Consider the following 14,884-nt stretch of genomic DNA (forward strand, 5'->3'; position numbering starts at 1 on the left):
TCAATCCCTAAGTGTATTAAGTGATCTGAGATGGTTAGTGTTTCTAGAATAACCACAGACAAGAAGAGAAGCAAAGGTAAATGTTTTCTGGGAGACAGTATCAATTCAGATTATCTCCATAATTTTTCATATACAATACTTGGCACAATACATAACAAATAAGCACATAAAAAGACAAGACAACCCCAAAATCAGGAGAAATAAACAGACATAAAAACAAACCCTCGTGGGGACAGATATGAAGGAATGGGATAAAAGAATAAAGATACAAGAAGGAGAATTTTGTCAGAGGCCTAAAAACTATAAAAGAAAACAATGAAACTTCTAGAACTGAAAATATAATCAATGGAATTAAGAGATCAACATTTGTAGTGCTCCCTCTCGTGAGACTGTAGAAAGTCACAAGAGCCTGTTGCTCTTACCCTAACAACCAAAAAAGTGTAGATAAACTACAAATACTATAGTTTTTCCAAACCCATCAGAGTGATGAGAATCAAAGACCTAAATGAACTAAACTCCAATAGCAAAGAAGAAATATGTGAAGAAATAGTAGCCAAGACTTTCCAACACTGATGAAAGTAATCACCCCACAGATATAATAAACTCAACAAGCAGGATAAATACAAAGAAAAGCACAACTAGGCACATCACAGTCAGATTTCTGAAAAAGATAAAGGACAAATCTGAAAAGTGAACAATGGGGGAAGGAGGAAGGGGAAAATAAAATTTATGGCTGACTTCTCATCAGAAATGATGGGATTCACTAGAAACCAGAATGACGTACTTAAAGGGCTGAGAGGAAAAAAAAACTGTCTACCTAAAATTACACACCTAGTCAAAAAAAAGTGAAATTGAATATGAAATAAAGAGGACTTCAGACAGACAGAAGCTGAGTAAATTCATCTCCAGAAGACATAACTAAATACTGAAGGATATTCTCCAAGCGGAAGGAAATGATCCCAGATAGAAGTTCAGAGATGCAGAAAGAAATGGAGAGCAACTGAGAGAACAAATACATGGGTATATCTAAATGAATAATGGATCAGAGGGAAAGGAAACATGGTGGAGTGAGAGATATCCCCAGATTCTCCCCTTGAACAACAATAAGCTGAACATCTAAAACTCAACAAAAAACACCAAAACTGCACACCAGCACGTCTGAGCACGAGATCTGCACATAAGAGCTACCACAGGTCAGAACCCAGGGTGTCAGGCGGTGGACTGGGAGAAACAAAGAAGCTGTCTCTAGCAGCCAGAGCTCCCTGTAGGAGGAGGTGGGGGCGGGGAGGGGAGAAGGTGCAGAGAGTTCTCTGAAGCCCTGCCTGGGAGAGTTTATGAGTTCCACGCAGCCAGCGGCAGGGCTCAGTCATCAATTCAGAAAGCAGAGAAGCAGACAGCAGAGAAACAATAGTTGATTTTCACCGGCCACAATTGCAAAACCGAGGCTGAGCTACAGCTCCCAACCCATAACCCAGAGGGTCCCTCCCCCCATACCGTCCAAGACCATTCACCACGAAGCCCCAGGGGATTCTGGCAAACATTACCAAAACTCTTGCTAACACTGACAGGGACTGAAACTGAGGGTAGCGAGCGTGATTAAATATCTACAAGGAAATAAAAGCATTGTATAAAGACATTATTAAGGCTTTATATAAAGCAAGGATCCAAGAGGCTAAGACGTCACCTACTGGAAACCAAAAGAAAAGTGCCTTCTTTGCAACAGGCTAAAGAGACACCTTTATACAATAAAAATCTTTTCTGGAAAAAAAGCAAAATACATTTCCATTAATGCCCAGGTGAAGAAACAGTCCATTAAACACCATGAACAACCAAAGTGACAAGGCAGCTCAGAAAGAAAGAGAAAAATCTCCAGAAAATAAAGCTTACAGACATAGGAATATGCAACTTAAATGACCAAATTCAGGATGGTACTTCTGAAAAAACTCGCCGACTTCCGAAACGATCATATTAACAATTTCAGGAATTGAAAAAAGAACTAGATGAGTAGAGCAAGGAAATTGAAACTCTCAATAAGAACCAAATAGAACTTCTGCAAACAAACTGCAAGAGTTGAAAAATGAAATAGAAAGCTTGAGAAATAGAGTCGACCAAATGGAGGAAAGGATCAGTGATACCAGAGACAGAAATACAGAAATAAATCAGAAGGAAGAAGAAAGAAACCAAAGAATGAAAAATAATGAAAAAGAAATAAAATAACTAGCTGATACCATAAGGAGAGGAAACATAAGAATAATGGGCATTATTGAAAGTGAAGAAAAGGAGCAGGGACTAGAAAGCATTTTCAGACAAATAATCAACGAGAATTTCCCAAATTTAAGGAATGAGCTGGAGCTTGGAATTCAAGAAGTCAACAGAACATCTAATTACCTCAACCCAAAAAGAACTTCACCAAGACACACTGTATTAAAATTATCAAAAATCAACAACAAAGACAGAATTCTCAGAGCAGCCAGGGAAAAGAAAATGGTAACTTATAAAAGAAAACCCATTAGATTATCCTCGGACTTCTCTGCTCAGACTTTACAAGCCAGAAAGGAGCAGAATCAAATATTCAAATTATTAAGTGAAAGGAACTATACCAGCCTAGAATAATGTAGCCAGCTAAACTCTCCTTTAGATGTGAAGAAGAAATTAAGACCTTTCCAGACATACAAAAATTGAGGGAATTCTCCACTAAGAGGCCTGCACTACAGGAAATACTGAAAGGGGTCAGCTCACCTAAAACAAAATGACCAAGAAAGAAAAAAAAACAATTAGGAGTAAAGTGACTATCAAGCAAATAGAAGCAGAGGAGTATAACCCTTACTAAGAACAGGGCATTATAAGCTTAAATAATAAGAGAATTACTATAGCAAGATAGTAATGAACATTCAGCATACATAAGGACAAACTGAGACAACAACAATGACTGAAAAGGGGAGGATTCAAAGATCCAAATTCACAAAGGGGAATGGAGATAAGGCACGCACAAAAGAAAATGGATGACTGTATGTATGTATGTGTGTGTATATATATATTTATATATATAAAACACTATATAACTATACATACGTAACACTATATAACTATATATATATACACACACACACATACACATAAAATTATCCTTTACATATTCACAATGGTAACCACATGCCAAAGATTCAGAACTGAAGTATATAACATAAAACGAGAAGAACCAGAGGCAAAACCTACAAAAGCCAACCAAAATAAAACAGAAACACAAGGACAAGGAAGCTATAGAAACACCGAGCTACCAGAAAGCCAAAGATAAAATGGCTATGAGACCTCATATTTCGATAATCATCCTAAATGTAAATGGACTAAACTCACCAATAAAAAGGCACAGAGTTGCAGAATGGATCAAAAAACAAAACTCAACCATATGCTGCCTCCAGGAGATACATCTCAGCTCCAAAAACAAATACAGACTCAAAGTGAAAGGGTGGAAAATGATATTTTAAGCAAATGGCATTCAGAGAAAAGCGGCAGTAGCGGTAATAATACCAGATGAAATAGATTTCAAAATAAAAAAGGTAAAGAAAGATACTGAAGGACACTTCATAATGATAAAGGGATTATGCACCAAGAAGGTATAACACATTAATACTATGCACCCAATCAGGGAGCCCTGAAATATATAAAGCAATTACTAACAGAACTAAAGGGAGAAACAGACCAAAACACTATCATAGTAGAGGACCTAAATACCCACTGTTGGATATGGACAGATCATCCAAACAGAAAATCAATAAGGAAATAACATCTTTAAATGATACATTAGACCAATTGGACATAATTGACATTTACAGAACCTTCCATCCCAAAACAGCTGTTTACACATTCTTCTCTAGTGCACATGGAACATTCTCAATGACTGACCACATACTGGGACACAGAGATAGCCTCAACAAATATAAGAGGGTTGAAATCATACCAACCATATTCTCTGATCATAATGCTCTGAAACTAGAGATCAACTGCAAAAAGAAATCAGGAAGAACCACAAATACATGAAGATTAAACAACATGCTACTAAAGAATAACTGGGTCAGAGAAGAAATAAAATGAGAGATCAAGAGATACGTAGAAATGAATACATAGCAAAACTTTTGGGCAAAAGCGGTCATGAAAGGAAAGTTCATATCATTACAGGCCTATCTCCAAAAACAAGAATGAGCCCAAATAAACAACCTAATGCTTCATCTTAAAAAAACTAGAAAAAGAAGAACAAATGAAGCCTAAAATCAGCAGAAGGAAAGAAATAATCAAAATTAGAGCAGAAATAAATGAAACTGAAAACAAACAAACAAAAAAACCCAATAGAAAAAATAAATGCAACAGAGAGCTGGTTCTTTGAGAAGCTTAATAAAATTGACAAATCCCTGGCTAGACTCACTACAGAAAAAAGAGAAAGGACACAAATAAACAAAATCAAGAATGAAAGAGGGGAAATTACGACTGACATCGCAGAAATACAAAGGATCATACAAGAATACTGCGAAAAAGTATATAACACGGAATTTAATAACCTAGAAGAAATGGACCGGTACTTAGAAAAACACAACCTTCCTAGACTGAATCAAGAAGAACTGGAAAATCTAAATAGACCGATCAGCAGTATGGAAATTGATACAATCATCAAAAACCTAAATAAATAAATAGATAAATAGATAGATAGATAGATAGATAAATAAATAAATAATGACTTGTAAATTAATGTCTTGTGGATCTCAAATATATGAGAACTAAAATGTATAATAACAACAAAAGTTAGGAAAGAAGTACAAATGGAATTAAAGTGTTCTAAAGGCCTTGCATTGTCCAACAAATGGTAAAAGTAGTAAGTCAAAAATGCATTTAGGAACCACTAAACGAATAGTAAAAGAACTGCTAAGTTAAAAGAGAAAGAAAAACTGCATAACTGAAAATAATCAAAAGGCAAGAAAGAAAGGGGAACACAGAATAGGCAGAGCAAACAGAAGTAAATAATAAAATAGAAGATTTCAAGCCATATACATATCAGCCATTACATTAAATATAAATAGACAAAAATTTTCAGACTAAAAAAGAAAACCTAACAATATGCTAGATATCCGACGTAAATATAAGACTACAAAAAGGGTGAAATAAAAGGACAGAAATGCTACACACTCACCAAAAGACACCTGATATAGCTATATTAATATCAGAAAAAGTAGACTTTAAAGTGAATAACACTAGATATAATGATGAGTCCATTCACCAGAAAGAGAACAATTATAAAACTACATGCACCTAATAGTACAATTTCAAAATATATAAAGCAAAAATTAACACACTGACCCACGCAAGTAGGAGAAATCAAGTGTCATGAAGGAAAGAAACAAGAGAGCAAATATACTTATCTCTAGAACTCCAGAAAGAAATAATAAAGTATAGGTAACAAAGAGTAAAAGTAAGTAATAAAAGAAAATTTCCCTACCTTGAAATAGATGTAGGTGTTAAGAGCAAAAAAGACTTACTAAATAAAGAAGTCATATCATACACACATTTTAACTTTAAATAATTCAACCATTCATGAGAATATGAAATATTTTAAATAGAACAAGCCATTCTATCTGCCATTCTGCATGTGCATGCAATGATATAGGAACTTGTTCTCCCAGTTGAAGCCAGCTCCGGTGTGCCTCTTAGTACGAACATCTCATCACAGTACAATTCTAGTTCTAAAAAATATATTCTTGAGTAATATAAATTCCAGTCTTCTTCATTTGATAGTCAATAAAATGAATAATTTATTCCAACACTAAGGGAAAAAACTATCTATGCGCAACTTATTGAGAAATGAAATATCAGCTTCTAATGTGGGGCTTTTCTAAAGTACATTAAAGGGGAATATGATAGTATGCAGTTTTCACACTACTTGCTGAATTTAAATTTAATGCCTAACTAAAATTTAACTCCACTATACCAGGTTCAAAAAAAAAAAAAAATCAATGAATAAACTCCCATCTAATCAAATCCTGGTGAAATTTCTAAGTCTCAAAGTCCACACATACACAAGCCCACAAACATATAGATTAAAAAACAAAAAAGATGGGAGTACCTAGTAAACATTATGTACAACATAAAATGGTAGTGGGGAGAACTGTCTAGTGAGTTCTGAAAGAAGATTCAAGGTCAATCTATTACGCATATTCAGAGACAAATTTTAAAACCTAATTTTAATTGAGCAAAGTGGAACTACCAACTTTGTACCACAATGTTATCTAATATTTCTTACTCATAAATTTTAATGACTGATAAATAAGTCTGATTCTGAAACTGCAAAATCTCTATTTAACTATGGCAACTCTGAAGAAAGCTTCTACATTTTTTTTTAAAAAAAAGATTTCTTTACAAAGTAGCAAAAACTAACTCCTCAGAACTTCCCAATACATATTATTCTGGTTTATTTCTATGTCTTTGAATAAACTCCAGAAAAATCAATATTTTATAAAAGATGCCTACAACATCTAACAGGAAATAAATGAAGTTTTAAAAGGCAAATATGTAATGATAAGGTTTTCAGGCATTAAAAATTGGAACAAGTACTATCTCCACCTTCTTTTCTAGTATCACAATCTTTAAAAGATTATCTGGCCTATGATTTCATCATCTAATAATCACCTCTCCATTTCAAAACAAATGATAAACTTAAGAATAAAAAAAGTGAACCATGTTCTCCCCTGTATCCTCCTTGCCAAAAAAATCTGCCCATCTAAAAAGCCTACTCATGACTTCAAAACCAGCTCAAATTCTATCTCCTCTAAGAAACGTAACTAAATACTCCAAACTAAACTAATTCTTATCCATCTCAGCATAAGCTCACTCATTTAACAATCTAATTATACACAGCCATCACATAAAAATATAAACGAGATTATACAAGCATTATCTTATTTTCATGTATTTTAGGCTAGCTTCTCCATCTAGTTTATAACAGTAATAAAAACAACAAAAACAACAATTTACATTTAATGAATGATTAAGATAAACCAGGCTCTGTTCTAAGCATGGATGGACACACATTATCTCATTCATTGTTTACCTGAGCCCAGTAGTGTGGTAAGTTATTATGTTATTTAAAGTAAAGAATTATTCAGAATTGTCTTTGTAAGCCTCTCCTCTCCCTGTATAGCACTCTAACCTATCACCACACCATATATGTAGGGGAAAGGGAAAAAACCAATAGTACTTTAGCAGTATCCCTTATTCATACAGATGTTTCTGAATAAGATATCCATAGGCAAAATGAATTTTATCATTTTACATAGCTCTGATTCTAGGTACTTCTCTATCTTCTTCTGTAGACAGAGTAATATTTCCTTCCTTTGGACACCCAACTATGGTTGTACATTCAAGTCTTTGTCTTAGGTTTTCTTTTTCTTTCTTCAGTGATACGATCAACTCTCATGATTTGAACTATCACCTCTATCAAACAATTCCTGAACTACATTTCCAGCCAAAGGTGTGGACAGACCTCTTATCTGAGCCCTAATTCTGTAATACCTTTCCAGAGATGTTCTACTGGCATCTCAGGAATAAGGTATCCAAAATGAAAATCATATCCTGCCTCTCAAACTTTTCTCTTGCTGCATTCTTAATCCGTTTTCCATTTTGAACCTCCTCAGTACCTTGAGCCAAACCAGCATTCAAGTATTTGATTAACAGAACTTAACTGTAAACCAAAATTGTTAACCCTGTCTTAAAAGCATGTCTCAATTCCTATTTTTCACTCAAATCAATGAATAAAATATTTAACTATCTTTTCTTCAAAACAGAACAGTTTGAAAGTTTATATATCCATATCAAGTGAACATAAGCAATGGTGAGCATTAAGTCAGATAAGCAGACTGACTCAATTACTCAGTTCACTTCTTATTAAGTTAAAAACCAAAGCAGCCATGAAACTTCAACAGAAAGTTTTAAATTGTTCCTATCCTTACTTATGTATTGTTTATATTAATGAACCATTGATTCAAGCAAGGATATATATAGCAATCTGAACAAAAAACACAAATAGACAATTCTCAGAAACAATATAAACCATCAATAAAAATCTGAAGATGCTCAACTCCATTAATTTTAAAATATAAAATTTAAAGAGGTATACTTTTTTCATATCAAACTGGCAAAAACTAAAAAGTCTGAAAATAACTAGTATGTTGGCACTCCCATTTGCTGTTGATGAAGAGTAAATCAGCTTTTTGGAGAACAATTTGGAAATAACTGTAAAAAATTTTAATACATATACTCTTTTACCCTACAATTCCACACTTACAAACTTATTCTATAGTATATTCGAACATGCACAAAGACACTTGTAAAAAGTGGCTTTATTGTTTATGTTTGCAATTAAAAATTTGGGAGCATCAAAAAGGAACTGGTTAAATAAATTATAATACATCTATAAAATACCATATGGTTATCTAAACAGCTGTGATAAAACAAAGTCCATAGCTATTAAAAGTGATTATCTCTGGGGAGAGAATTAGAGTATATGATCTCACTTTTTTACATAGTTTGAAATTTTATGTTTTTAGTTTTTTTAAAAAGTCAAACCAACAATTAACTTTACCCCAAAAATAAAAATTCAAATACAAATCAGGATTAGAGATCTGCTAATTCCATGGCTAAAGGGGCAGGGACCAGCAAAGAAGGAACTCTGACCAGCCACCTCACCTCCACAGCTTTCTATTCATATTTCCTTTTCTCCCATTTCAGGTTTCAACCTGTACCCAAACTAATTTGAGGCGAGGTTTGACTCCAGAGATATCTGAAAGAAAATCTATCTTCTAGACAGCAATTTTATTATAGTGTGAAGGGGAAAAGAAAGGGCCAGGGGCAGGCAATATCCATTAGCAGTGATGGAGAGCGAAACTCCTCAACATGGCTGAGACAATTATTTCTAAGGGAAGATCTTTGTGTTCTTATGTTTATTTTAAATTTTCTTTCTTAGAAAGGTCACCACTTGTTGTTCTTTATTTCAAACATATATTTAAGTATTTTTAAATAAATTTTTAAAAATAAAATGATTTAATGATAATGTGGCAACAGGGAAAAATAGCATAATGTGTATATAAAGTTGTACATACACCATGATTACAATGTAAAATTGATGCGCCTTATTGATAGTGACTGGAAAGAAAAATACCAAAATTACACCAGTGATCTAAATGAATTTTTGTCTCTATTTCCAAGAATTTTGGCCGAAAAACTTTTCCTTCTAAATGAATCCAAAATTTGGGTTATATTTTATTATCCTCTTTCACTGACTTGTGTTCCATGACAAAGTCAATATTTTAAAATCATAAGCACAAGACTTTTCCTCACCTCATTTAGTTCTCCAGTCAATATGATCTTAACCTATATTTACTTCCCTTGACTGTTCTCCTATTGTTGATGCAATTTTACCTAGAAGCCAAAACACCTACCAATGGCATGGTAAACACCTCCCAACCACACAGAAGTCAGTAATAAAACAAGTGTTTGGGAATAAAAACTATTAAATAGATAAATAAAGCCTCCATATAATGAGATTAATGTTACCTCAATATTTTTATTAATATAGAAAAAACTCACAAAGGAACCAACCATGATCGATTAAGTCAACAGAAAAAAATATATATACTTTCAAAAAAATTAATAGAATAACATTTTTTTAAGTTCATAAACGTCAATATCATTCTACATAGGTACTGTATAGTTTATAAGCGAGTTTACATTTCAGTCTTCTGACAACTCAGGTAAGTAATGTATTATTCTTGCCTGCCTAATAGCCCCCAATGGATACTATATGAGAAGGTATAGAACCATAAGTTATATCCCAAATTCTCTGCCTCCATAAGTCTTTTTTCACTATCCTACATCACATTATTAATTTTCATACGGTTTACTAAGAGCAATCACATTTCTTATCTCTCTGAGCTTCCATCCTGGAAATCTACGAACCCTCTTAAATGTCTCATCCTGTTAGGCAGAGAGAGCAGGACATCAGTCCCTGTTTATAGACAACTGAGTAAAATCATTGATCTTTCCAAAGATGACAAAACTAATAAACACTAAAATTGTAGCATATCCCAAGTAGGATAACCAAACTCACAATGGGTCAGAAAACTAAGTTATATGAAAAGTGGCTGAAGGAATTAAGGATGATGAATTTAGAAAGACGGGGAGAGTAACATACTTATACTCATCAGACACATAAAGGGCCATTATATAAAGGAATCAGATGTGCTGTATGGCCCAAGCAGTTAAAAAACAAAGGCAATTCAACAAACATTAACTGGTTATCAACTGTGTGCCAGATGCTTATGCTTCACCAGTCATACAAAGGTGAGTAACACCGCCCAATCCTCAAGAGGTTCAGGCTAGTAGAGGAGATGAGAAAGCAACACAAGATGAAAGTTACGGGAACACAGAGAATGATGACTATAACTCTCTTTGGGGGAGGAGGTTAGTAGAGAAAAATTCACTGAATAGTTAAGTAGAAATTTAGAAGTGGACAAGGTGGGAAGTGGCATTAATGGGAAGAAAAAGCAGCATGTGGAAAGGCATGGAGACATGAAGCTCTGCAGTTAATCTGAAGTACTGGAACACCAGGTACATATTAGAGGTGTCTAGGGGTGAGGCTTTAAATTGAGGGTGGGGAAGGCCAGTGGTAAAGAACAATCTCTATGCCAAGAAGTTTAGACTCTAACACTCGAGTTTTGGAACACTAATAGAGATTGTGAGTAGCGGTGGCATCCTCGGAAAAATATAAGAAAGCTCATTCCAGCAGAAGAACAGATTTCTAGAGGGTAACAGTGGCTATTAATTACTGAGCCAATATTGTTAGTCTAGGTGGGAATGATGAAAACATATGCACTGAGATCAAGAAAAATCTAGGAGGTAAAAATCAAAAAGAACTATTGGCTATGGGAATGTGGCAAAGGGGAGGGTCCAGGATGACTTCCAGATTTTAACTTGGTTGAATGGTGAACAGTGATGTCCTACACAGGAAGACAAGTCCATCCAATCATTCAAGCAATGTTAAGTACTCTGGGCCAAGAATTGGTTTGTTATAGTTTGGAGAAAGGGAATGAGGGAAGCAGGAGGAAGGGGAGCAAAGATGAGTCTTGTGTAAAGTAAGGTGCCTTATTCAGTGAAGTTACTGAGTGTCACATGAAAAAGAGTGGACTAGGAGAGTCATTAGCTCAAAGGGAGCAACCGAAGACACAGAGTATTCAATGAGATCAACTTTAGACACCAATATTTAATGAGGAATGAGAAAAAAAGTCTGAAAAACAAGGGTAGAAGCAATCAGAGAACTAAGAGATGAATCAGGAGATTGATGCCAAAAAGGGCAAAAGAAAAAATTCGAGGGTGGGGAGAGTGAAAATTAAATATACTGCATAAAGCAAGTTTACTAATGGTAATGAATCACATCAGGTAAATATTAAGGCAGTTAGAGTCATCTATGCAGAATGTTGACAACAGAATTCTTACCTTAAATGAGAAGTGTAGCTACATGAACTATGCAGTACATCTCTGAAGCCCACGTCAAGGCAAGCCTCAACACCATTATGACATTTTGTCAAATATTCTTTTGCAATCTGACCAATGAATGGGATATCTGGTTATTCTAATATTAGTTAAAGGAAAAGCAATTCCACGTATTTCATGTAACTCATAAGGAACCAATACATTAAAATTCTTCACTAATTCTGCTCTTGGGGTACAAAACGTTGCTAGAGAAAGTGTGGAAATAACTGATCTAGTCTTACTTTAAATTCAAACTGATTTCTAATGAACTCTCAACACTATCTTCCTTTCTCCATTCCAGCATCCTAATTCCACCTCATTACTATTCCTTAATCTCTTCACTCTTATTAGAGAAGACCTCTTAGCATGGGATGCTCTGTCATGTCATCTTTCCCAAAGTTCCTAAATAATCTTTTTAGTAATCTGCCCTCCCTTCCTTTGCAAACCAGACTGTGTGCCTAATCATTTCTGGCCCTCCACCACTGCTGACCATTTCCCATCACCAGTCCTTCCCTCTTCTTTCTCCTCCACCTCTCCATGTCTAAAAATTCTGCCTTAAAGTTGAAAAAACATTCCATTTACTGTTGTCCCACACCCTATTTTTCTCCTTTTACTACCAAATATCTCCATTCCCCTACCGCCTATTCACTGTAATCCCCTACAGAAAGGCTTCTGAGTCTACCCTTCTACAGAAAAATAATAATAATAATTAAACCCACCGAAAAAAGACATCGGATTTACTGACAAGCTTGTTCCAGTTTCCTTATTCAGTTCTCAATTCCTTCCATACCTCTGCAACTTACAAGAGAAGTGACCAACCACCTCCATACTGCAGCTACTCCTTTCTTGTTTATAATGAGACAGGATGGTTTGTGGAAAGCATTCTGAGAATCAGATCTGTGTTCTAGACCCAACTATCCCATTAATCAGCTGTGAGCCTCCCCATCTCCACACCAACTCCTCAGATCTCACTTTTGAGACACCCTGACACCCAGACTAGGTTAGGTCCCTGCAGTTTAAACTTTCTCAAAGCCTATGCTCCTTTGCAGTTCTTATCAGAACTACTTAATTATATAATTAGTAGCTGAATGGCTCTTTCCTAACCACTCACCAGACTGTAAGCTACATGAAGGCAGAATGCAGATTTCAGCAATGGCTTGCACCTCATCAGCGCACACTAAAAGCCCATCAATTGAATTAACGGTGAAAGAGATATTAATCTGTCCTAAAGGACTGATTATTTTTATTAACCTAAGTAATAAAATTACTAGCACTTTCTTTACTTACAAAATTACTGACAAAACTTTAAACAGAAACTCTAATTACCTAGAACATACATAATATTATGAACTATGTATAAAATTTTACATATGAAATTAAGAGTAAGAGAGAACTTGTTTTCCAAGACAGTGACATTTTTCTTGCCAATCCACAAGAAAAGATAGAGTTGGATCAGTAACCTACATTTTAGGACCAAAATGTGTATTCTAAACCATGTTTGCTGAATGTGCAAGTGGGAGTCCGATACTAAAACACCATTGTTTACCAGCTGTTTAGATAACACCCATCGGTATTTTAGGTTTAAAGCTTTTAACACTGGTGAAAAGCCAGGAGCTATATTATACAGTGCAAGGAAATCAAAAGAAAGTTTAGCAGTCAAGTTCACTGTGTTGTGATTTTAAATATTTTATATAAATCAGGGAAAAACAAGTAATGGTTTAGCGATTACAAGCTGCCACTGTGCCTGATCAGATGACTTTCAAATGCAAAATTTCAGATGTGAAGCAAGTAGGTGAAAGTTTTGTCAAGTTTAATGATACACCACCTTGGTCAAACAATTTAAACAGATTACATGCTAATTTGCTCTTCAACTGCTGAGTGCGTTCTATTCCTTAACTACACCGTAAGGTCTTTACAGGCAAGTCAGCGTTTTGTTAATTGGTCCCCTTACATAAATAGAAATGCAGGTGATTTCAATAATCTGTGATATGTTAAAACCCTGAAAACGATTTTTGAGGCTAAATATATTTATATACTGCCACTTGAAAGCACCGTACAAGTACTTAAAATCCAATGCTTAGACAATTCCCTAGGTTAAGAGAAGTTAACAGGCTGTAAATATAGTTGTAATCCCCAATAAAGAAGAAGCATTTCATAACGGAAACACTAACAGATATGTAATCACTTGGAGCCCTTCTCCAAGGCGCCCTCATCGTTAAATCAACACCACGGGCTGTGAAGGAGCAATTGTGCCCCTCTGACACCCTCTCTTCAGCAGCCCTGAGGCTACAATCCCCGCACGAAGAGTCCCTTGAGATCACCCAGCGCTTCCCTGGGACTTCAACTGGGAAATCCCTGGCCATGGAAGGCGGAGTTCAAGCCCCGCTCTCCCTTCCTTTCCTGAAAATTAATGAATTGGCCGTACGATTGTTTATTTAATGAGGTGTGTAGTGGCCTCTACTGGTGCTTGTGTGAGCACAAGAATGTCCCACTCTTACAAGTGGGATGAGCCTGGGGGAGGGGAGGGAGGCGAGGGGTGAACCTGCCTCCGGGTACAAAGCGCAGAACTAGACCAGGGAGCCCCCGACCGGCCCCCGCGGCCGCCCCTCCCCCGGCGGCGCCCCCGCCCGCCTACTTCACTCTCCACCCTGAGCGACCCCCTTCCTCATCGGCAAGCCAAGACCAGGCTGAGAAGTTACTGCACGTTTCCTCCTGGATCCTAAACAAAAACACCGCAGCTGCAGCCGGTGCCGGTGCGGCGCCCCCGCCCCCACCCGCGCCTGCCGAGCCCGCGCCCCGCGACCGCCGCTTACCTGGGGACTGCGGCGGGGAGCCGCTCCTGGCGGCCGCAGCGCCCGGCACCCGGCGCCCGAGCAGCAGCAAGCAGCAGAGCCAGAAGGAGGAGGTGCTGAGGAGTCGCCGGGCTCCCCGCTCCGCCGCCATCTCTTGCCCGCGAGCGGCGGCGGCAGCGCCGCGGAGCCCTCGTCTCCTTCCCTCCCGCGCGCCTCAGCCGGTCCTTCGCTGCAGGATCGGCTCCGGCGGCCGCCGCCGCTGCTCCAGCCCGGCCCGGCCCGGCCCGCACGGCCCCTCTCGCGGGAGGGGAGACTCGGGGGCGCCTCCCTCCTGCAGGGGGGCAGAGGAGGAGGGGAGAGCAGGGGGGAGGTCAGTGCATTCCGGGCGGGGGGAGGCGGTCGGTGTTCAGGTTCCAGGCGCCGCCACCCGCCGCCGACTCCGGCTCCACACACCAGCGCGAGGGGGGCGGAGACGGCGGGGGTGGGGGGCGGGGACCTGGGGCGCGGACCCCCGCGCACGCGCA

The 14,884-nt window shown here is 37.4% G+C and overlaps 1 protein-coding gene across 7 annotated transcripts in view; it reads right to left on the minus strand.

The window, feature by feature from the left end:
- Positions 1-14,651, minus strand: part of NEO1 (neogenin 1) — a 222,214-nt gene extending 207,563 nt beyond the window's left edge. For 4 of the 7 annotated variants that reach the window (XM_039856681.1, XM_039856684.1, XM_039856682.1 and 1 more), the window contains exon 1: positions 14,382-14,649. In XM_039856681.1, the coding sequence (XP_039712615.1) occupies positions 14,382-14,511 (130 nt within the window). In that variant the 5' untranslated portion in view covers positions 14,512-14,649. Of the gene's footprint in view, positions 1-14,381 lie in introns of all 7 variants that reach the window. The other 3 variants (XM_039856685.1, XM_039856683.1, XM_039856680.1) reach the window with 3 other exon arrangements.
- Positions 14,652-14,884: the final 233 nt, after the last annotated feature.

This window comes from Pteropus medius, unplaced genomic scaffold, assembly GCF_902729225.1.
Source record: "Pteropus medius unplaced genomic scaffold, Ma_sr-lr_union100, whole genome shotgun sequence".
NCBI lineage: Eukaryota > Metazoa > Chordata > Mammalia > Chiroptera > Pteropodidae > Pteropus > Pteropus medius.